Genomic DNA, 22,393 nt, shown 5'->3' with positions numbered 1-22,393 from the left:
CCAAAGCTGGCTATGCTTTCTTAATCTTTTTCCACAACAACCAAGGATGCTATTTTTATGCTTTGTTCTTTTACAAGATGGGAAGGAAAGTTTTATGTGGCTTTGGTACAATTAGAAAACTGGGATTTAATTTATTTTGACCTTGGGTTCAGCAAAAATATCTAATTCCAGGATAAATTATCAACATGATACAGATTGGATACTTAAACCGTGAGGGGATTTCAATGGACTAATTATTTTAATCTGGGAATTTAAGCTATGGGTTCCACTCATTGCATACACAAAAACTGATCAACCTGGGGTCAAGCCAGTGTTTACAATTGGGACCTATTTAGATCCTAGCCAATTAAATTTTGTCATGCTCTTTCAAATCAAATTCAACTTCATTGAGCATTGTACAGACATGATTATTTTGAAAACCTAACTTGTTTTTGATGGCAATGAGAGGTTTCAAATGCAAGTTACATCATTTTCTCTGCAGATCCCCTAGTCTTCACAGGTTATACATCAACTATAGCTAAACTAATGATAAACTTCTTCAATGGCATCAGGTAACAAGGTAAGTGAGAACAGCATGCTCTTAGCTCAATTTATTTTCTCTGCTCCCAACAGGAAAGAATTTAGCTGGAGCATGTGCCCTCAGTGTGGAGGGAGATCCAGCCAGTAACTATCCCACCTTCAAGGGTGGAGGAGCTTTTGGGATTCTGGAAGTAAGCCATGAACTGCAGAATACCAAGTCTCTGGTGGATATGGCATTTACAATCAGGTTTCTCGTCAATGTGACCTCAAGAACACTGGTGGCAAGGGATTCAGGGATGGGAATGCCATTGTCATGGGGAGGTGATTAGATTTTCTCTTGTTGCAGATGGTCACTGTCCCACACTTGTGTGGCACAAATGTTACTTGACACTTGTCAGCCAAAACCTGGATGTTGTCCAGATCTTGCTGCATGCATGTAACATTCGCGCCACACAAGTGCCAGGCAATGACCATCTCCAGCAAGAGAGAATCTAACCATCGCCCCTTGACATTCAGTGGCATTACCATCGCTGAAAACCTCACTAACAACATTCTAGGGGTTACCATTGACCAGAAACTCAACTGGACTAGCCATATAAATACTGTGGCTATAAGAGCAGGTCAAAGGCTAGGAATCCTGCAGCGAGTAACTCACCTCCAGACACCCCAAAGCCTGTCCACCATCTACAAGGCACAAGTCAGTAGTGTGATGGAATATTCTCCACTTGCGCGGATGAATGCAGCTCCAACAACACTCAACAAGCTTGACACCATCCAGGGCAAAGCAGCTGGCTTCATTGGCACCAATATCACAAACATTCACTCCCTCCACCGCCGTCAAACAGTGGTAGCAGTATGCACCATCTACAAGATCACTTCAGAAACTCACCAAGGCTCCTTAGGCAGCACCTTCCAAACCCATGACCGGTACCATTTAGAAGGACAAGGGAAGCAGATACATGGGAACACCACCATCTGGAAGTTCCCCTCCAAGCCACTCACTATGCTGACTTGGAAATATATCGCCGTTCCTTCACTGTCACTGGGTCAAAATCCTTGAACTCCCTCTCTAACAGCACCATGGGTATACCTACACCACATGGACTACAGTGGTTCAAGAAGGCAGCTCACCACCACCTTCAAGGGCATTTAGGGATGGGCAATAAATGCTGGCCTAGCCAGTGACGCCCACATCCCATCAATGAATTAAAAAAAATGCAGGCATGGACAGCTTCATTATCTGAGGATTTGCAAACTGAGCAGAACATTGAGCAGAGAACAGCTCCACTTCTGACTGTATGATGGAAAGATATTTGGACCGAAGATGCTGCCCTGAGGAATTCCTGCAGCAATATCCTGTGGCCTGAAATAAGTGACCTTTAACAAACACAGCTATAAACGTGTCAGGTGTAACTCCAGCCACAGGCAAGTTTTTCTCTTGATCCCTACTAACTTCAGTTTTACTTGCATTACTTGGTGTCACATTTGGCCAACTTTTGCCATGATATCTATACTTCATAATATTTAGAAGATAAAATCCAATTTCTAAAATGTTACATATTAGATTCCCAAGTCGGAGTACGACCAGTTTTTGGTAATTAAAAATAAATGTTGAAAGGTCAATCACCTATATGTTGTCTGGGCATATGTTTCCTGTACCAGCAAAGGGTTCTTGATCAGTATTGGAAAATGTTCCAGGCCAATCTACCCCTTTAAAAACCTGGCATATATGATGTTAACTTCATTAGCAAGAAGTTCCAAAAGCTTCATGCTGTATATCGAAAACAATGGTGAATTTCCCAACAGAATACAGTCACGACCCTTTCCCCCTTACACTTACTTAAAGCTTCTGGCTCTTCCAGTCAGTCTGTCTTTGCCCTTTGATTTACTGCTATCTGTAGCTTCAGACCACGGAAACACTTCTTTGGTCTTGTCGGAATGATTTCCATCATCTGAAACGCAGTAGGGTATATTTAAGGAATAGCATCAAATGGAAAATACTTCAAAACTATTTTAAAGTGTTTTTTGGGGAACAGTTTTCATTGTGGGTTTAAATTCCTTTAGGAAATGTGATGAAAGACACTATTTTTCACATGCATACACAAGAGAATATTCTCCAACTATGTCAATAGGATTTGCAAGCAACTTTAAAATAAAATGCGTTCTTATAAAAACGATGTTAACTTTCGGCATGAAAATCAAAAGCATCATATTGTATGGAATATCACCATGGTCACTGTCCCACACTTATGTGGCACAAATGTTACTTGACACTTGTCAGCCAAAACCTGGATGTTGTCCAGGTCTTGCTGCATGCAAGTAATATTCGCGCCACACAAGTGCCAGGCAATGATCATCTCCAGCAAGAGAGAATCTAACCATTGCCCCTTGACATTCAGTGGCATTACCATCGCTGAAAACCCCACTAACAACATCCTGGGGGTTACCATTGACCAGAAACTCAACTGGACTAGCCATATAAATACTACAAGAGCTACAAGAGCAGGTCAAAGGCTAGGAATCCTGCAGCAGATAACTCACCTCCAGACACCCCAAAGCCTGTCCACCATCTATAAGGCACAAGTCAGGGGTGTGATGGAATATTCTTCACATGCGCGGATGAGTCCAACAACACTCAACAAGCTTGACACCATCCAGGACAAAGCAGCCAGCTTCATTGGCACCAATATCACAAACATTCACTCTCTCCACCACCAACAAACAGTGGCAACAGTATGTACCATCTACAAGATCACTGCAGAAACTCACCAAGGCTCCTTAGCCCAATGTAGTGTCTCCCTACCAAAGCAAAAAGTGCATATGTCTGTGCATTGATTGTGCTGCCCACTGCAAAATACAACAATGCCAAATTCAGGAATAATTCATTTTGACTTTTACCACTTTTTCTACCAGCCAAATGACAGATAATCCTCATTAGATTCTATTTTGGCAATCTTTAAGCATGGCAATACTTCATAGAAGATTATATTTTCAGAACAATTTTTCAAAAATATTTTGAATACAACAGTAATTTTGGAATCAGCAGAAGATTCCCCTGCTAACTTAGCTGGAAGGGAACAAAGTTTCTGCCCAAAGACTAAGGATATTGTACAGTTCTAAAGGTACTAACTAGTCCAAGTACTGCGCCATGACCTTTTCTGATCTACATAGCTATTTCACACATTGCTTTCATAGGCCTCACCAAGGCCTTCGACCTCATCAGTAGAGGTGGAATCTGTAAGCAGCTGTGGAAAATAGGCTGCCCGCTTGGACACCTGGGCATAATTTCTTCTTTCCATGAGAATATGCACAGTTTCAATAATTACAATGGAGCATCAATGGAGGCTTTCAAGATCAGCAACAGGTTAAAGCAGGGCTGCGTCCTGGTGCCAACTCTTTGGCATATTTTCCAGTATTGTACGCTTTTGGCGACTCAAATGAGGGTGTCTGCCCGCATGCCAGCACTGACGACAAGCTGTTCAACTTGGAAATACTGCACGCCAAGACCAAGTGCGGAATGTCATGGTTTGTGAATTGCTGCTTGCTGATAACACTGCACTGGCACCCCACATTGAAGATCACTTGCAAAAGCTTGTAGATCGGTTCTCCCGGGCCTGCAAGGAGTTTGGACTGACAATTAGTGCCAAGAAGACCAAAGTTATGGGCCAGGACATAGAGACTCCACCTTCCATCAACATCGACCTCCAGAGTGAGGGCGTCATCGACAGCTTCACATACCTTGGAGCAACAATTAATAGCAACCTGTCCCTTGATGCCAAAATCAGTACCAGGATTGCCAAGGTCTCATCTGTCATGCCAAAGTTGAGAAGTTGAGTGTGGACCAACAGCAAACTAATTGAAAATACAAAGATGAAGGCTTGTGTTCTCAGCACCATTCTTTACAGTAATGAGGCATGGACAGCTTATGTAAGCCAAGAAAAGTGGCAACAGCTTCTACCTCCACAGCCTCTGGCTGGTGGGCATCTCCTGGCAAGACAGTGCTGAAAAAGGAAGTACACCAGTGTGCAGGAATCCCCAGAATGTTTGCCCTCGAGTTAGCGGTGACTCCAATGGCTGGGTCACGTGAGCCAAATGGATGAAGGCTCCATTATCAAAGACATGCTCTATGGCAAGCTTGCTACCGGCATGAGACCAACAGGTTGCCCACATCTGTGATACAAGGATGTCTTCAAGCTGAAAGGGATCATAGTCGATGCATGGGAAGTCCTCGCTTGAGTAGCTAGAGGCCAGCAGTCAGGACTGGCGTGGAAAAAGCAGAGGAGAAAATAAATGATCAGATGGCAGGAAAGAGAGCCTGCCAGAAGGAAAAAACATCAGTCGATGTCAGGCCAACGCTATTCACCTGTGCCAGCTGTGGAAGGGGCTGCAAATCATAACACTGCCTCACAACCACAACAGAAGTTTCATACACCCTGGGTGCAGTCCATCATCTCCCGAGACGGACGGAAGCCAATAATAATAGTAACATTTAGAGAGTAAAGGATTCTGCCCAGTCAGTTCTCCCTCTTTTACCAAACCAACTTAAAATTACAAAATTTAATTTCTAGAGTAAACAAGATCATAGCTATACATTAAAAGTTTTGCATACGCCACACATTTTCACACTCCAGAAACAAACTTGGCTACTTGTCACTTGCTCGTCCTGCTTTCTATCCTCAATGTCACCATTAGCACATTCCATAGCTAATATCACCCCTTTGTCCTTTTGTCTATGATATCTCTGGCAATCTCTTCTTTGCCTCCACCTACCACTGGCCCTCTATCCAGCTCTACCTGTCCCACCCCCCTCAACCAGCTTATATTTCATCTCATTTCTATTTTTCCTTAGTTCTGATGAAGAGTCATACGGACTCGAAACGTTAACTGTATTCCTCTCCGCAGATGCTGTCAGACCTGCTGAGTTTTTCCAGCTATTTTTGTTTTTGTTTCAGATTTCCAGCATCCGCAGTATTTTGCTTTTACCTTCCTATTGTCATACTTTGTAAATGTTGACGAAGCATTACTCCAATGCTGAAGTACTGAGTCTCCTGGCCTCTAGTTCAGGTCTCAGCCTTACTCAGGTAAAGGCCTCTAGTCTCAGTCTCTGGTTTATTCTACATTTCTTAATACTCATTTATGGCACTCCACAATTGTCCCTGTTCCTCCATTCACTGCACAATGTTCTTTGCCACCATCTCTGTCCCTTTTATTTGCACTGCTCTCTCCTGCTCCTTGATTCTACTGCCCGTTAGTTCTTAACTCACATTCTTGAAAAGTGCACTTCCTGATTACACTTTACACATTTCTTCCCTTTACCAGCCCACTGAAAATCAACTCAAGTCATATATAGAACCTAAGTTTCTTATATCATCACTCTCTCTGCCTGCTCTTCTCTCTCATATTACGTTGCATCTTATCTACCACTTTTCCCCTTATTGAGGCCAGCCCTCAGTACTCAACTCACACTAGGGGGGGCATTTTAACTTGCCAGCATGGGTGGATGAGCGTCTGTGCAGGCAGTAGGTCGACAGCAATAAATTTTGGCGAGTCAGGAAGCTGACAGGCACCCGCTGACTTCTGCATTTCAGCATGTTTATCAGTACATGGAAAACTCCCATGGACAGGCATGTCTAATGTTTGTGCATGTAAAAAGCAATTGGGTGGGGATTTAACCCTGGATTCTATTTTTAACTTTCAGTACATCGGTTTCCTAGGCTTCCTGGAACTCACCAGGTAAAACAAGGTGGCAGGATAGCAGGGATTGATGGGGCTGAGCAACTGACAGACAAGAAAGCCTTTAAATACTGAGGTATGACAACTGCTCCTTTGTCTCCGTGAAAGGGTTTTGCTCACAGGACTCGTTCCAAGGTTGTGCTTTCAATGCTTTGGAGGTGATTTCCAACTCTGGAGGTTATTTCTGCTACCTTGGAGCTCTTTGATCTGCACTTCCGAGCTGTAAGCCTTCTCAACAGCAAGGGAGATACATATACAGCTCTCCCTTGGACCTCAGATGAGGAACAGGAGGTGCAAAACCAGCAGCCTTCTCCTCAACCATCTGCTGCTCCACAGAACAGTGGGGATGAACAGAGAGCTCCAACTCGCAGGAGGTGAAACCCCTAGAACAGGCAGAGGATCAGCTTATTGGATGTGACTGGATAGCAGTGCCTCAGGAGGCTCAGACTTTCTAGTTAGTTTGTCCCTGGCATTTGCATTCTCCTGAAACATGACCTCCTGCCAAATGGACCAGGTGGGCATGCATTGCCAGTACCATAAAGGTCACAATAGCCCTGAATTTCTTTGCCTCTGGCTCTTTCCAAGGATCTGCTGGTGGCATCTGTACAATCCCATCAGCTCTAAACAAGTGCAACTCCTAGGTGACCAATATCATGTCTTTTTCATTCATTTATGGGATGTGGGCGTCACTGGCTAGGCCAGCATTTATTGCCACCCCTAATTGCCTTTGAGAAGGTGGTGGTGAGCTGCCTTCTTGAACCGTTGCAGACTATGCAGTGTAGATCCACCCACAGCGCTGTTGGGGTGGTGGGGGGTTCCAGGATTTTGACCCAGCGACAGTGAAGGAATGGCAATATATTTCCAAGTCAGGATGGTGAGTGGCTTTAAGGGGAACTTCCAGGTGTTGGTGTTCCCATGTGTCTGCTGCCATTGTCCTTCTAGATGGTAGCAGTCGTAGATTTGTAAGGTGCTGTCTAAGAAGCCTTGCTGAGTTCCTGCAGTGCATCTTGTAGATGGTGCACACTGCTGCTACTGTGCGTCGATGGTGGAGGGAGTGAATGTTTGTTGTTGGGGTGTCAATCAAGCAGGTTGCTTTGTCCTGGATGGTGTTTCGAAGGGCAGCCACCTACACCCACTTTGCTATTTAGGAGTCCAAACTGAATGAGATGGCCCTCAGATCTGCTGCTCCAGCCGGATTCCTACAGGTGCAGGGGGTAATAGATTGTACACTTGCCGACCAAGCCGCCTTCAAAGAACCCAACAGTATTCATCAACTGCATCCCATTCTATTAATGTTCAGCTGATATGTAATCACGGAAACATCATGTATGTCTGCACAAGATACCCAGGACACTGCCAGGATGTCTTCATTTGACATCAAATTTGTCACAGATCTTTGTACCATCAAACAGAATCTGTGGATGGCTTCTTGGAGACAAGTGCTGCCCTCTAGGGACATGGCTGTTGACAACTGTGAGGTGCCCTACCATTGATGCCCAGAAAAAGTACAACCAAAGCCACATAAGCACAAGAGTGGTCATTGAACAAGCCACTGAAATGCTAAAGATTAAATTCAGGTGTCAGGACAGCTCTGGAGCACCCTTCAGTGGGCACAGCAAGGGTTTCCAAAATGGCAGTGATACAATTGAACAACATCATGCAGCAGAGGGGACTGGAGCTGCAGGTAGAGGTAAGTGATATCTGCTCTGCATCTTCGGAGAAGGATGAGCAGGTGGAAGAGAAGCAGGTGTCTGATGTGGCATGGACAATTGCAGCCTCTCCCTTAGCTGTGAGAGGTGCCTTAGACAGATGAATGCAGGCATACTTTAGCTAATCTGAGGCAGTGGAGCCACTGGCACACAAATTCTGAACTACTATGCACCCCCACTACCGCCGCACCGCCTCCCCACCCCCACCACCACCTTCAGCTCCCATCACAAAGCCGTCCAGTCAATCGTCCATACCTCTCACGGATACCCATTGCTTGCCTTTAATTCGCCATACCATTTTACACAGGTAGGAGGTCACATGGTGGGCAACAATGGGGAGGATGAGATAATGGGAGCCTTGAAATAAAGTTTATGCTCGATACACATTGAACAGGAATGTGACAATTTAACAAAGTTTTAAATATCCAAACGATCACCCTTGTGACACTACAAATCCATTATCTTCCTTTTCCTATCTCTCACAATAGGTATAAACCTGAGGTTTCAGCAGAGCTAGAGGCAGGTTGGTCATTCCCCTGCTCTGACTGCTCAGGTGCTTTTGGTTGATTTTCTCTGGACTTTGGAACCCATGAGAGCAAAGACTGCTCCATCTGCACTTGTGCAGGAGCAGATTCAGCCACAGGGCAGGAGGTGGCACGCAGGGCTCACTGAGGCAGGAGTAAGGAACCAAAAGTGGAAGCGCTTTGAACAGAGTCTCCACTTCCATGTGGCCTTTCCCTATCTTCCCTTTCATGGCCCATTCACGCTTCCCTGCTAACCAAGAGCTCGAGAACACTCTGCTGCACTTCAGTGAGGAGCTGAGCAGTCAAGGCAAGGCATTCCTCCACCCTATTTAAAGTTGAAGACTGAGTGTGTAGCCATTGGTCAGGGCAAGCATACACTTGGTTGATGACTGATGCTCCATGCAGTTGGTCCTTATCTTCAGGAGCATAAATATCAGTGTGAAGGCCTGAAACATAATGGCAAGCACAGCAGAGATAAACTCCTCCAATCTCTCTTAATTTGCGCGCATTGCCTATGGAAAGGCTGACAGAATCTCATGCATTGGGCAGAATTTAATCCAGATGACAGAATCTCGCCTGCCATCTAGAGAGCCCGACAAGAGCCCTACATCGCCTCTATTGGAGAAGGCCTGATATATGAAGTGCCTATCAGTGGATACCATTGGTCCTTCCCCAGGTATAAGGTCCTCAGCGTGGAAATCCTGCCCCTCGAGAGCTGCCAGCCAGAGGCCAGCAACTCTCCATTGCAGGAACGGCATCAGGAATGGGGGCAGCTGCTGGTAAAACACCCACCAGTGGCTCAGGATCACCGAGGAACCCCAGGCCAAGGGTGACTGAGGGTGGGATAGGGATCGCAGGAGAGGGGATGGGGTGGGGGCTTGGAGGGTCCCTTCATCAGGCACTGAACCAACAAGAGTATGTTTGTCAGGCTATGTGGCAACTCCCCTGCCTGCCACTGGTAGAGTGAGGCTCTTAAGTGGGCATTAATTGCCCAGTTAAGGGCCTCGATTACCATCTGGGCAGGAAGCCTTCCACCAGCCTTCCTGCCCCATAATCAGGTGAAGGTGGGAAGATAGCGGAATCCCCAGCCAGCATCCTCTCACCCAATTAAATCCCCGTCTCCACCTCCAAATTCGCCACCAGGTGTGGGGAGCATTAAATTCCACCCATTGTCTACTGTTGCTTCAGAATCATCCTCTTTGTTGATGACCTCTGAGGTTCAGCAGCTGCATCCAGCTGACGAGAGCTTGGAAGGTCCAACGAGGATTCTGCACTGCTGTTATTTGTCTCCATCAGCTGTTCTTGTTCACTTGTGATGTGCGCTTCACCATGTGACAACACAAGCTACCTACCTTGGTGGCCTCATCAAGGTGTGTGCATCTGATCTGGCAGGTGCATACTAGTCGTGTGATGGTGCATCCTCAGAGTGAGTGACCTCCTCTGAGTAGTCTTCATCCTCCTCTGGCAGCAGCTGCACGAAGATGCCTGGGGGACATGATAGACATGAATTAGAACTGACAAGGTGAGAGGTCTAAATCATTCTGTAGATCATCAAATTTCAGTGGCTGACAAATTGGGATCAGGGAGTGTTGTATGCCATGTGGCATCTGATAATTAATTATGTCACCATGTAGCTGGCAGATCCCCATCTCTCCACCGTCAATGGACAGACATGTGAAGACTTGTCTTATCTCGAACATATCGCCCTCTGCAGCTATGCAGTCAGGGTAGCTATGACTGGAGGGCCACCCTGGTTCTCTGCCTCTCCCTGGTGTTCCGTACTGTCATCTTCTGCAAGGAGAGAAAGAAGAGACCTATGAGTGTGAACTGTGGAATGTTCTGAGATGATGGATAGACGATACTTTGGAGAGTCACCGTAAGGTATGAGTGTGACATTGCAATGAGGGAGAATGTCAGTGGTGACTGGTCAGATGGTAATGCAAGGAGCAACCTTGAGAGAGCGAGCGAGAGAGAGAGAGATGCAAGTTGTGCTGGTCTGAGGAATGATGTGCGGGTGGCCAGGGAAGGCAAAGTGGGGGGATTTGTACCTGAACATGGCATGTCACTTACCTTCCCTAGCTCATCAGGTCATTTAATCACTTCCAACACTGTATTCAGGAGCAAGGCATCACATTCATGCTGCTGATCTCATTTCCCACTTCTAGCCATGTCTGCTTGTTCTCCACGGTTGCCTTCTTCCTCCCATCTGTGACTTCTGACTTGCAGGTATGTGTGTTGCTGTTTTGTGTAATGATAAATACAATCATTATATCAATTTTTTACAATTCAACTTTCACTGGCTGTAATGCGCTTTGAAACATCCAGTGGTTGTGAAAAGCACTGTATAAATGCAAGGCTTATTTTTTCTTTTCAGTTGCAATTGCATTTTATTGATGCAATTTATTTGTTTTTTTTACAAAAAAAGAGAACTGTTTACCCATGCAAACTTTAAAACAGCAATGCCTAACTAAATATCCATTTTTGAAACTATTTATTCACTCCTCATGTGTCAGTTGTGGCTCAGTTTCTTCTATTCTTTCACAGAATGTGGGGCACCACTGGCTAGGACAGCATTTGTTGCCCATCTCTAATTGCTCTTGAAAAGGTGGTGATGACCGCCTTCTTGAACTTCTGCAGTCCATGTAGTGCAGATACACTCACAGTGCTGTTAGGAAGGGAGTTGCAGGATTTTGACCCCAAGACGGTGAACGATATAGTTCCAAGTCAGGATGGTGTATGGCTTGGAGGGGCACTTTCAGCTGGTGTTGTTCCCATTCATCTACTGCCCTTGTCCATTTAGTTGGTAGAGGTCATGGGTTTGGAAGGTGCTGTTGAAGAAGCCTTGGTGAGTTGGAGAAGCTGAAATGCATCATGCATATGGTACACACTGCAGCCACTATGTTGGTGGTGGAGGAAGTGAATGTTTAAGACAGTGGATAGGGTACCAATTAATCGGGTAGCTTTGTCCTGTTGGTGTTGAGCTCCTCGAATGTTGTTGGAGCTGCAGTCATCCAGGCAAGTGGACAGTATTCCATCACACTCCTGACGTGTGCCTTGTAGATGTTGGACAGGTTTTTGGAAATCAGGTGGTGAGTTACTTGCCGCAGAATTCCCAGCCTCTGACCTGGCTCTTGTACCCACAGTATTTATATGACTTGTCCAGTTCAGTTCCTGATCAACTGGTAATCCCCAGGATGTTGATAGTGGGGGACTCAGCGATGGTAGTGCCATTGAATGTCAAGGCGAAATGGTTAGATTCTCTATTGTTGGAGATGGTCATTGCCTGACACTTGTGTGGTACGAATGTCACTTGCCACTTATCAACCCAAGCCTGAATGTTGCCTAGGTCTTGCTGCATATGGACACATTGATAGCACTCCCACCTCTGAGTCACAAGCTTCCGGGTTCAAGTCTACTCCACTACTTGAGCACAAAAATCAAGGCTGACAGTCCAGTACAGATCTGAGACAGTGCTGCACTCTCAGATACGACAGCGTTGGGTAAGGCGTTAAACCAAATCTTCCTGCTCTGGTGGATGTAATAGATCCCATAGCACTATTTCAAAGAAGAGCAAGGGACTTATCCCTGATGTCCTGACCAGTATTTATTCTTCCTCAACATAACAAACGAATTATCTGGTCATTATCACATTGCTGTTTGTGAGACTTTGTTGTGCCTGGCTCCTGATCGTTAGGGAGGGAGGCGGTATGGTGGTGGTCAGGGAATACTGGGTAGCTTGTTGGGCTTGGAGAAAACATTCCTGCTCCTCCTGGCCCACAAACAGTGCTGCAATGGAATCAACTCTCTTGCCTCCTTTCAGCTGCCCAGTTTCCCAAGGCTTTGGAAACCAGTGGCCTGTGGTTAAAAATAGAACAGTAGTTAAAATGAAGGCAGGCAGCCTCATAATATTTAAATGACCATCCCACGTCCCGCAAGTAGGTCCATCGTCCGCCCCTCTTCCCAACTGCATTAAAACCAAAAGTGGGCAGGTTCGAAGAAAGCTTGATTCCTGTTCCAATTCTTTTGGATTTTGACCTCTGACATGGTCCCAAGCCACCTCTTTTTGGGAGTTAAGGTTCAGCCCATAAAAACAATTGTAGGCTATTCAGCTGCTTGATCCTACTTCCCCATTCAATTAGATCATGACTTCAACCCCATTTAACTGCCCTTGCTCCAGAACACTTGATACCCATACCTAATAAAAATCTATCAATCTTAGCCTTGGTAATTTTAATTGATCCCCAGATTTTGCAGGAACAGTTCCAGATAACTCTCCTTTATGATTTTCCTGATTTCACTTGATTGCTTTCCCAGTTCTGAATTCACCTACCAGATGAAATCTATTCTACCTTATCAAACAAATCCCTTTATCATTCTAAACACCTCAAATTGATCACCTCTCAATCTTTTATACTTAAGGGAATGTAATGAAAGTTTACGCATCCAGTTCTCATAATTAATACTTGTAGCCCAAATCATTCCTTGAATCTGTGCTCCACCTCCTATATATCGATACAGAAAAAAAAATCATAAAATCCATGAAATAGCATTACACAAATTAGCTTTACTTTTTAACTATGACAGTTAGATTATGAGAAATTACTAGAGTTTTTATGCTGAGATAGCGAGCTAATTCAATAAAAGAGCTATTGTAAATTAATGTTAACTAGGTGAAAAATAAACAAGTTGATCAAAAGTTTCTCTAGGGAGATTACTACAATGGAAAACAAATGTATAGAGCTGTTGTTTTGCTAAAAATCAGATGCTAAAAATCAGATACTACATCTCTTGCAAATGCGTACAGAAAACACAACTTAATTTCAAAATCATGCCTTCACTGTATTTTGCATTCACACTCCGGGGATTACAAGAGTAATATTAACAGGTTATTACATTTTACAATCAAGTGTGGTGACATACTTGGATTCACAAAATATCTGGAATTTTTTAATGTCAATTCTAATTTCTTGGATTTCTTCATTAGAAAAGAAAATGTAGCTTTGCCCCAACAGCTTCAGGAAAACTATCTATTTGAGGTTGTGTTGATCCATACAAATGAAGGAAATTGCACATCCAATCACTAGTCTGTGTTGAGTTAGTAAACATCAGCAATGGACACAACTGGCGTCAGTGTCCTGGGCTATACAGTATGGAAAGTGAAATATCAGCTCCATATTGCTATCCAGCAAATCTTTCTTAAAAGTTCATGGATCAGGATTGGCTAAGTACACCATTAGGTTCAGTTGTGATGCCCCCTCAGCTCAAGCTGCCTTCCAAAACAATCTCAACTCATACATCCAGAAACAACTTGTATTTAAATAGCACACTTCATATCATAAAATGTCCCAAGGCTATCAATAAAACTCAATAAGAGTACTATCAATAAAAATACTTTTGACATTGAGCCACAGAAGGACATGTGAGGAAACCTCATCTAAAGCTTCATCAAAAAAGTAGGTTTTGAGGAGCATCTTAAGACAGAGAGAGGTGAGGTGAGGTGAAGAGGTTTAGGGAGGGAATTCCAAAGTTTAGGTCAAAGCAGCTGAAGTATTAGCTAACAATGATGGATCAATTAAAATCAGGGATGTGGATGAGGCAAGAATTGGAAGGGCACAAACATCTCAGAGGGTTTTAAGGTTGGAGGATGTTACAGAGCTAGGGAGGAGCAAGGCAGTGAAGGGATTTGAGAACAAGAATGAAGATTTTAAATTTGACACATTATTGGACCTGGAGTCAGAGGTCAGCAAGCACAGGGGTGATGGGTGAATGAGATTTGGAGCAAGTTTAAGAATGGGTATCAGAGTTTTGGATCAGCACAAATTTTTGTGGAGTGGAAGATGACAGCACAGCTAGAATAGTCAAGTCATCCATACTTTTATTACCTCTAGACTTGGCTATTCCAACACACTCCTGGTCAGCCTCCCACATTCTACCCTTGGAAAACTTGAGGTGTAAAGGGAATACCATTTTTATTAATCTTACTGCAGGATACTGAAGCAGGCATGTGAGGGCTGTGTGTGTGTTGTGTGTGTGACTAATTTAGTTAAACGGAAGACAGTCAGACTGCAAGGTTTTAATCAGCAAAGGGTTTAGGTGCAAAAGCAGACATTTTGAAATGGAAATGGATGAGCTAACATTTGCATTTGTAGATAAGTTGAGAAGCTGTTTGAATTTCAAAGAGACCAGAAGTTTTACAACTGGCAAAATTGTAAATAAATAAGGAAAAGTTATTAAGTTTATTTTTCCCCAGAGGTGCTAGCCATAACGACAACATGAAAGGTGTTTATATTCTGGGAAAGGTAACTTCCAAAGAAAGTTTAAAACAATGGGTTTTAAAGATCAAAGGGGGAGAAAATATATTTAAGGAAAAATTGAAAGCTGTATGTGAGTGGCCATATGAGATCTTGAAAGGCAGGCTGTGCAAAGAAGGCAAGATTTTGTTAAAAGCCTTGGAATTTCCATTGTTGAGTGAAAGGAAGAGAGAAGCTGTGAAATACCTCCCTTATAGCAACAGTGGGTGCCTTGCCGTAATATTACTGGATGTTTTAGAAATTAAGAATGTATTTGGACTGTTGCCTGGAAAAGGGGGTTTTTATTTGGGAGTCTAGCTAAGTAGAAATTTCTTGGGAAATGTTGTAAGATTAAATTTAACTGTGTAACTGCAATCTTGTGTGTTTAAGTTTTCTTTATAAATGTTTTAATTTAATATTTTAAATATCCAAAAGTGGTAGTGGGCTCTTTACTTCTGATGTTAATGCACATACCTTCTTGTAATAAAAATACAAATTGCAAATCGTTGTGATAGCTTGGCCAAGTTTTCCTTTGGGATTTGATCAGACAGCAGTTACCGCTTGCCAGAGGTCATCCAAAACTTTGATGCCCATGTCCGTACTCATGCCAAGTACTGTTCAACCATCGCTGATGTGTTCGCTGACCTACACTGGCTCCTGGTCAAGCAATTTTACAATTCACATCCTTACTTTCAAGTCCTTCCATGGTCTCACCCATCCTTATCTCCATGATCGCCTTTATATACGAACATATGAATTAGGAGGTGTAAGCCTTTCGGCCCCTTGAACCTGCTCTGCCATTCAATAAGATTATGGCTGATCTGATTGTAGCCTCGGGTCCACATTCCACCTACCCCCAATAACTTTCAACTCCCTTGTTAGTCAAGAATCTACCTCTGCCTTAAAAATATTCATTGATCCTGCCTCCGCCACTCTCTGGGGAAGAGTTCCAAAGATTCGGGACTCTCAGAGAAAATGGAAGACCCCTTATTTTTCAACTGTGTCCCCTAGTTCTAATCTCTGTCACTAGGGGAAACATCCTTTCAGCATTCACACTGTCAAGTCCCCTCAGGATTTTTATGTTTCAATAAGATCACCTCTCAATCTTCTAGACTCAAATGGATACAGGACCAGCCTGTCCAACCTTTCTTCGCAAGATAAACACCCAACCCAGGTAACAGGTGAGTAAACCTTCACTGAACTGCTTCTAACGCATGTATATAGTTTCTTAAATAGGGAGGCCACAACTGTACACAGCACTCTCGATGTGATCTCACCAATGCCCTGCACAACTGTAGCAAAATGTTCCTACTTTTGTATTCCCAGATTCCTCTGTACCTCAGAGTTCTGCAATCTCTCTCCATTTAAATAATATACTGTTTTCCTATTCTTCCTGCCAAAGTGGGCAAGTTCACATTTTCCCACATTGTACATCATCTTCCAAATTGTTGCCTACTTGGTTAACCTATGTATATCCGTTTGCAGGCTCGTCCTGTCCTCTTCAATACTTGCTTTTCTACCTATCTTTGAGTCATCAGCAAAATTAGCAACCATACATTCGGTCCTTTCACCCAAGTCATTGATGTAGACTGTAAATGGTTCATGCCCAGCACTGATCCCTGTGGCACTCTACTCGTCACATCTTGCCAACCCAACAAAGACCCATTTATCCCTACTCTCTGCTTTCTGTTAGCTAACCAATTCTCTATCCATGCTAATATGTTACCCCCACACCATGTGCTCTTATTTTGCATAGTAATCTTTGATGTGGCACCTTGTCAAATGCCTTCTGGAAATCTAAGCAAAGCACCTCCACGGGTTCCCTTTTATCCACATTGCATGTTATTTCTTTAAAGAATCCAATAAATTAGTCAAATATGATTTCCCATTCACAAAACCATGTTGACTCAGCTTGACTGCATTGAGATTTTCTAAGTGCCGCCCGATAACCTCCGTAGTAATAGATTCCAGCATTTTCACTACATCAAATGTTAAGCTAACTGGCCTGTAGTCTTCTGCTTTCTGCCTCTTTCCTTTCTTGAATAGAGGAGTCACATTCACCATTTTCCAATCCAATGGGACCTTTCCAGAATCTAGGGAATTTTGGAAAATTAAAACCAATGCATCTACTATCTCAGCAGCTACTTCTTTTAAGACTTATCCTAAAGTTTATCAGCACCTGTGGATTTGTCAGCTTTTAGGTCTAATAATTTTCTCAGTACCCTTTCCTTGGTGATTGTAATTGTTTTAAGTTCCTCTCTCCTTTTCACCTCTTGATTCACTATTATTTCTGGGGTGTTATTTGTATCACCCACAGTGAAGAGAGACGCATAATTCATCCTCCATTTCCTTATTTCCCATTTTTAATTCCCCATTCTCACTTGAGGGGACCAGCGTTCAGTTTACTTACTCTTTTCCTTTTTAAATACCTGTACTATCTGTTTTGATATTTCTAGCTAGCTTTCTCTCATACTCTAATTTCTCCCTCCTTATTAAGCTTTTAGTCATTCTTTGCTGTTTTTTATATTCTGTGACCCGCTTTTCATCTTAGCAGAATTGTACACTTTTTCTTTCAATTTGATACTATCCTTAACTTCCTTAGTTAGCCATGGATGGTGTGCCCTTCCCTTAGAGTCTCTCTTTTCCACTGGAAAGCATTTTTGAGCCTTCTGAAATATCTCCTTAAATGTCAGACACTGCATCCCTACTGACCTACCCCTTAACCTAATTTCTCAGTTCACTTTAGCCAGCTCTGTCTTCATGCCCCCATAATTGCCCTTATTTAAGTTTAAAACAGTAGTCTTAGATCCACCCCTCTCTCCTTCAAATTGAATGTGAAATTCAATCATATTATGATCGCTGCTACCTAGGGGCATCTTCATTATGAGGTATGTAAAGAACATATCTTTTATTTTCTGTTGGACTGTGGACTGCAGTTTGAAAGACGTATCTACTGGAGCAATGTGAAGAATGCAATGTTGCTGTCCTGGAACCAAGTGTGCCATGAAAGACAGGATGGTGCTAAGGAGGAGTCCGGTCTAATGGGGGACTGCCTGGCAACAGCGTTTTAACTGGCTCTTGACCAGGTGACCAGGGTTTGGGTGAGAGTAGTGCAGCAGAATAGCTCCTAGCCTGAAAGGGAAAAGACCTAAAGCCTACCTCTCCTGTGTGTGTAGGATTCTAATAATTCTACAATAATAGCTAGCTGGCTTTTTCTTCTCATATCCCTATAACCTGCTCTCTCCCTCGCTCTATGAAAACCCCTGACAAGAGGAAAAGGGGAAAATCACCGTGAGAAACATTGAAAGGCAAGTGTTCAACTAGTGAACTAAAGACTGAAAGTGCTAGAAGACCATCTCACGTCATCACAAAGAACTGAAAGGAATTTGGAAGACATCGATCAAAATCAACCCATCGAATCCTGTACTCTGGAATTGGTGCTATTGAACTGTTTTATCCCACCCTTAAAATCCATGTTTTTGTGTGTCTTATGTGTCTTGTATGTGTGTGTATAGGGATTTAAGAAAGGATAGGGTTTAGGTTATGCAGTTAGAAATTAGCAGTTCATATTTCTTTCTTTTGCCACTGGATGATTCCAAGGTCTTCTATAAGCATGCAAATAATAAAAAGGTGGTAAAAGAGAGAGTAGGGCCGATTAGGGACAAAAAAAAAAGGACTTGCATGTGGAGGCTGTAGAAATAGCGGAGGTGTTGAACGAGTACTTTGCATCTGTCTTTACAAAGGTAGAGCTCGCTACCAGGGCCGAGGTAAGCGAGGAGGTAACTAGTACACTAGAGGAACTTACAATCGAGAGGAAGGTGGTATTGACTATCTTTACTTAAAATAGATAAGATACCAGGACTGGATGAGATACATCTGAGGGAAGTGAGAGTGGAATTTGCAGAGGCACTAGTGATAATTTTCAGTCTTCCTTAGACACAGGGAAGGTGCTAGATGACTGGAGAACTGCGAATGTTACACCCTTGTTTAAAAAGGGGTGCAAGGATAAAGCTGGCAACTACAGGCCAGCCGGTTTGACCTTAGTGGTAGGGAAACTTCTGGAAACTATAGTACGGGATAAAATCAATAATCACTTCGACAAGTGCAGGGTAATTCAGGAAAGCCAGCATGGGTTCATCAAGGGAAAATCATGTTGAACTAACTTCCTGGATTTTGAGGAGGTTAACAGAGAAGGTTGATAAAGGAAACACTGCTGATGTGGTGTATATGGATTTTCAAAAGGCATTTGCCACACAACAGACTTGTAAGCAAAATTCTAGGTCATGGAATCAAAGGGAAAGTAAGCACTTGGATAAGAAATTGGCTGAGTGACAGGAAACAGAGCCGTGATAAATGGTTGTTTTTCAGATTGGAGGGAGGTTTGTAGTGGAGTTCCTCAGGGGTCAGTGTTGGGACCCTTGCTCTTCTTGATATATACTGATGACCTAGACAGGGCATGATTTCAAAATTAGATGATACGAAGATTGGAAATGTTGTCAGCTGTGATAGGGATAGTCTTGAACTTCAAAGGACATAGACATGTTGGTGGATTGCGCAGACAAGTGACAGATGAAGTTCAATGCAGAGAAATGAGGTGATTCGTTTTGGCAGGAAAGATATGGTGAGACAGTACAAAATAAAGGGAGAGCCTCTAAAGGTTCATTACAGAGGGACCTCGATGTATATGTACAGAGGTCATTGAAGATAGTAGGACATGTTGAGAGCAGTTAATAAAGCATATAGTATCTTAGGTTTTATTAATAGGGGCATTGAGTACAAGGGTAAGGAGGGTATGTCGAACTTTTATAAGACACTAGTTAGGCCTCATCTGGAGTACTGTGTCCAGTCCTGGGCACCATACTTGAGGAAGGATGTGAAGGCACTGGGGAGAGTACTGAGGAGATTCACAAGAACGAGTCCAAGGATGAAGAATTCTAGCTATAAGGATAGATTGGAGAGGTTGGGACTGTTTTCCTAGAAGGCTGAGAGAAGACTTGATAGAGGTATTCAAGATCCTGAAGGGTATGGACAGGGTAAATAGTGAGAAACTGTTACCACTCAAGAGAACATCAAGAACTAGAGGGCACAGATTCAAAATAATTGGCAAAAGGAGTAAATGTGATGTGAGGAAAAATGTTTCACCCAGAGGGTGGTTGGAGTCTGGAACAAACTTCCTGAAAGGGTGGTTGAGGCAGGTACAATCAAGGTATTCAAAAGGGAATTGGATTGCTTCCTGAAAAGAGAGAATGTGCAAGGTTAAGGGGATAAGGCAGGGGAGTGGGACTAGGTGGAATGCTCATTCAGAGAGCCAGTGCAGATTCGAGAGGCTGAATGGCCACCTTCCACACTGTAAAGATGCTGTGATTAAAGGCAATTTATTCAATAAACAGTTATTTATTTATTAAGTTTACAAACCTGATGCTCGTATTCTGTTAACCTAAATTAAGCAATTAGGTGGGTTGATTGAACTTTTTCACATTTGTCACGGCTCGGGGAGCAGTCGGGCTTGATATTGCAGCGCACAATCCTCAGAGAGTCGTGACAGGTAATTAATTAATCCTGTCTCATTGCACATTACTAGATCTAGAATAGCCAGCTCTCTGATTGGTGCTAAAACATGCTGCTCTAAGAAACTATCCCAAAAACACTATGAACGCATCATCCAGGCTACCCTTGCCAATCTGATTTGTCCAATCCATTTGTAGATAAAAATCACCCATGATTATCAGCCATGATTATCATCCTAATTTTATCACAAGCCCCCTTTGTTGTTTCTTGTATACTTCATCCTACGGTGTGGTTATTGTGAGGGGGCCTATAAACCACTCCCACAAGTGAATGTTGTTGCGTTGTTGTCTGGCGCACTGACCTCTACCTCGCAGAGGCTGGGCGTCAACTCGCAGACACTTCCTCCTACCTCTTCCTGGGCCATGACCCCCACCACTGAACATCAAGCCATTGTTTCCAGGACTGACCTCATCTCCTCTGGATATCTTCCCTCCACAGCTTCCAACCTCATGGTCTCCGAACCTCGGACGGCCCGCTTCTACCTCCTACCCAAAATCCACAAACAGGACTGTCCTGGCAGACCAATCGTGTCAGCCTGTACCTGCCCCACGGAACTCATTTCTTGCTATCTTGACTCCATTCTCTCTCCCCTTGTCCAGTCTCTTCCCACCTACATCCGCGATTCCTCTGACGACCTACATCATATCAACAATTTCCAGTTCCCTGGCCCCAACCGCCTTCTCTTTACCATGGACGTCCAATCCCTCTACACCTCCATACCCCACCGGGATGATCTGAGGACTCTCCGCTTGTTCCTCGAACAGAGGCCCGAACAATCCCCGTCCACCACCACTCTCCTCCGTCTGGCTGAACTTGTTCTCTCACTGAACAATTTTTCCTTTAACTCCTCTCACTTCTTCCAAATAAAAGGTGTGGCTATGGGTACCCACATGGGTCCCATTTATGCCTCTTTATGGGGGTATGTGGAACATTCCTTGTTCCAGTCCTACTCAGACCTCCTCCCACAACTCTTTCTCCAGTACATCGATGACTGCTTCACTGCCGCTTCATGCTCTCGTCTGGACCTGGAAAAACTTATTAATTTTGCTTCCAATTTCCACCCCTCCATCATTTTCACATGGTCCATTACTGACACCTCCCTTCCCTTCCTTGACCTCTCTGTCCCAATTTCTGGTGATAGACTGTCCACCAATATTCATTACAAGCCCACCAACTCCCACAGCTACCTTGACTACAGCTCCTCACACCCTGCTTCCTGTAAGGACTCCATCCCATTCTCTCAGTTCATTCGCCTCTGTCGCATCTGTTCCGATGATGCCACTTTCTAAAATAGTTCCTCTGACATGTCTTCCTTCTTCATTAACCGAGGTTTTCCACCCACAGTGGTTGATAAGGCCCTCAACTGTGTCCGACCCATCTCCCGTGCATCCGCCCTCCCTCTCCCTCCCAGAACCATGATAGGGTCCCCCTTGTCCTCACTTTTCACCCCACAAGCTTCCGCATTCAAAGGATCATCCTCCGCCATTTCCGCCAACTCCAGCATGATGCCACCACCAAACACATCTTCCCTTCACTGCCCCCGTCAGCATTCCGTAGGGACCGTTCCCTCCGGGACACCCTGGTCCACTCCTCCATCACCCTCTACACCTCAACCCCCTCCCACGGCTCCTTCCCATGCAACCGCAGAAGGTGCAACACCTGCCCCTTTACTTCCCCCCCCCCTCACCGTCCAAGGGCCCAAACACTCCTTTCAAGTGAAGCGGCATTTCACTTGCACTTCCCTCAATTTAGTCTACTACGTTCGCTGCTCCCAATGTGGTCTCCTCTACATTGGAGACACCAAACGCAGACTGGGTGACCGCTTTGCAGAACACCTTCGGTCTGTCCGCAAGCATGATCCAGACCTCCCTGTTGCTTGCCATTTCAACACACCACCCTGCTCTCATGCCCACATGTCCGCCCTTGGCCTGCTGCAATGTTCCAGTGAAGCTCAACGCAAACTGGAGGAACACCATCTCATCTTCCGATTAGGCACTTTGCAGCCTCCCAGACTTAACATTGAGTTCAACAACTTCAGATCATGAACTCT

The 22,393-nt window shown here is 44.0% G+C and overlaps 1 protein-coding gene across 23 annotated transcripts in view; it reads right to left on the bottom strand.

The window, feature by feature from the left end:
* LOC144693263 (coiled-coil domain-containing protein 9-like) overlaps positions 1 to 22,393 on the bottom strand; it is a 273,976-nt gene that overhangs the window by 79,660 nt on the left and 171,923 nt on the right. For 17 of the 23 annotated variants that reach the window (XM_078562955.1, XM_078562963.1, XM_078562980.1 and 14 more), the window contains 2 exons: positions 3,289 to 3,366; positions 2,360 to 2,471 (listed from right to left, as the gene is read on the bottom strand). In XM_078562955.1, the coding sequence (XP_078419081.1) occupies positions 2,360 to 2,471; positions 3,289 to 3,366 (190 nt within the window). The remainder of the gene's footprint in view (positions 1 to 2,359; positions 2,472 to 3,288; positions 3,367 to 22,393) is intronic. The other 6 variants (XM_078562959.1, XM_078562965.1, XM_078562964.1 and 3 more) reach the window with 1 other exon arrangement.

The sequence above is a fragment of the Cetorhinus maximus genome, chromosome 18, assembly GCF_964194155.1.
Source record: "Cetorhinus maximus chromosome 18, sCetMax3.hap1.1, whole genome shotgun sequence".
Taxonomy (NCBI): domain Eukaryota; kingdom Metazoa; phylum Chordata; class Chondrichthyes; order Lamniformes; family Cetorhinidae; genus Cetorhinus; species Cetorhinus maximus.
Note: the sequence above shows the minus strand (reverse complement) of the source record. Positions and strands in the feature narration are given on the sequence as shown.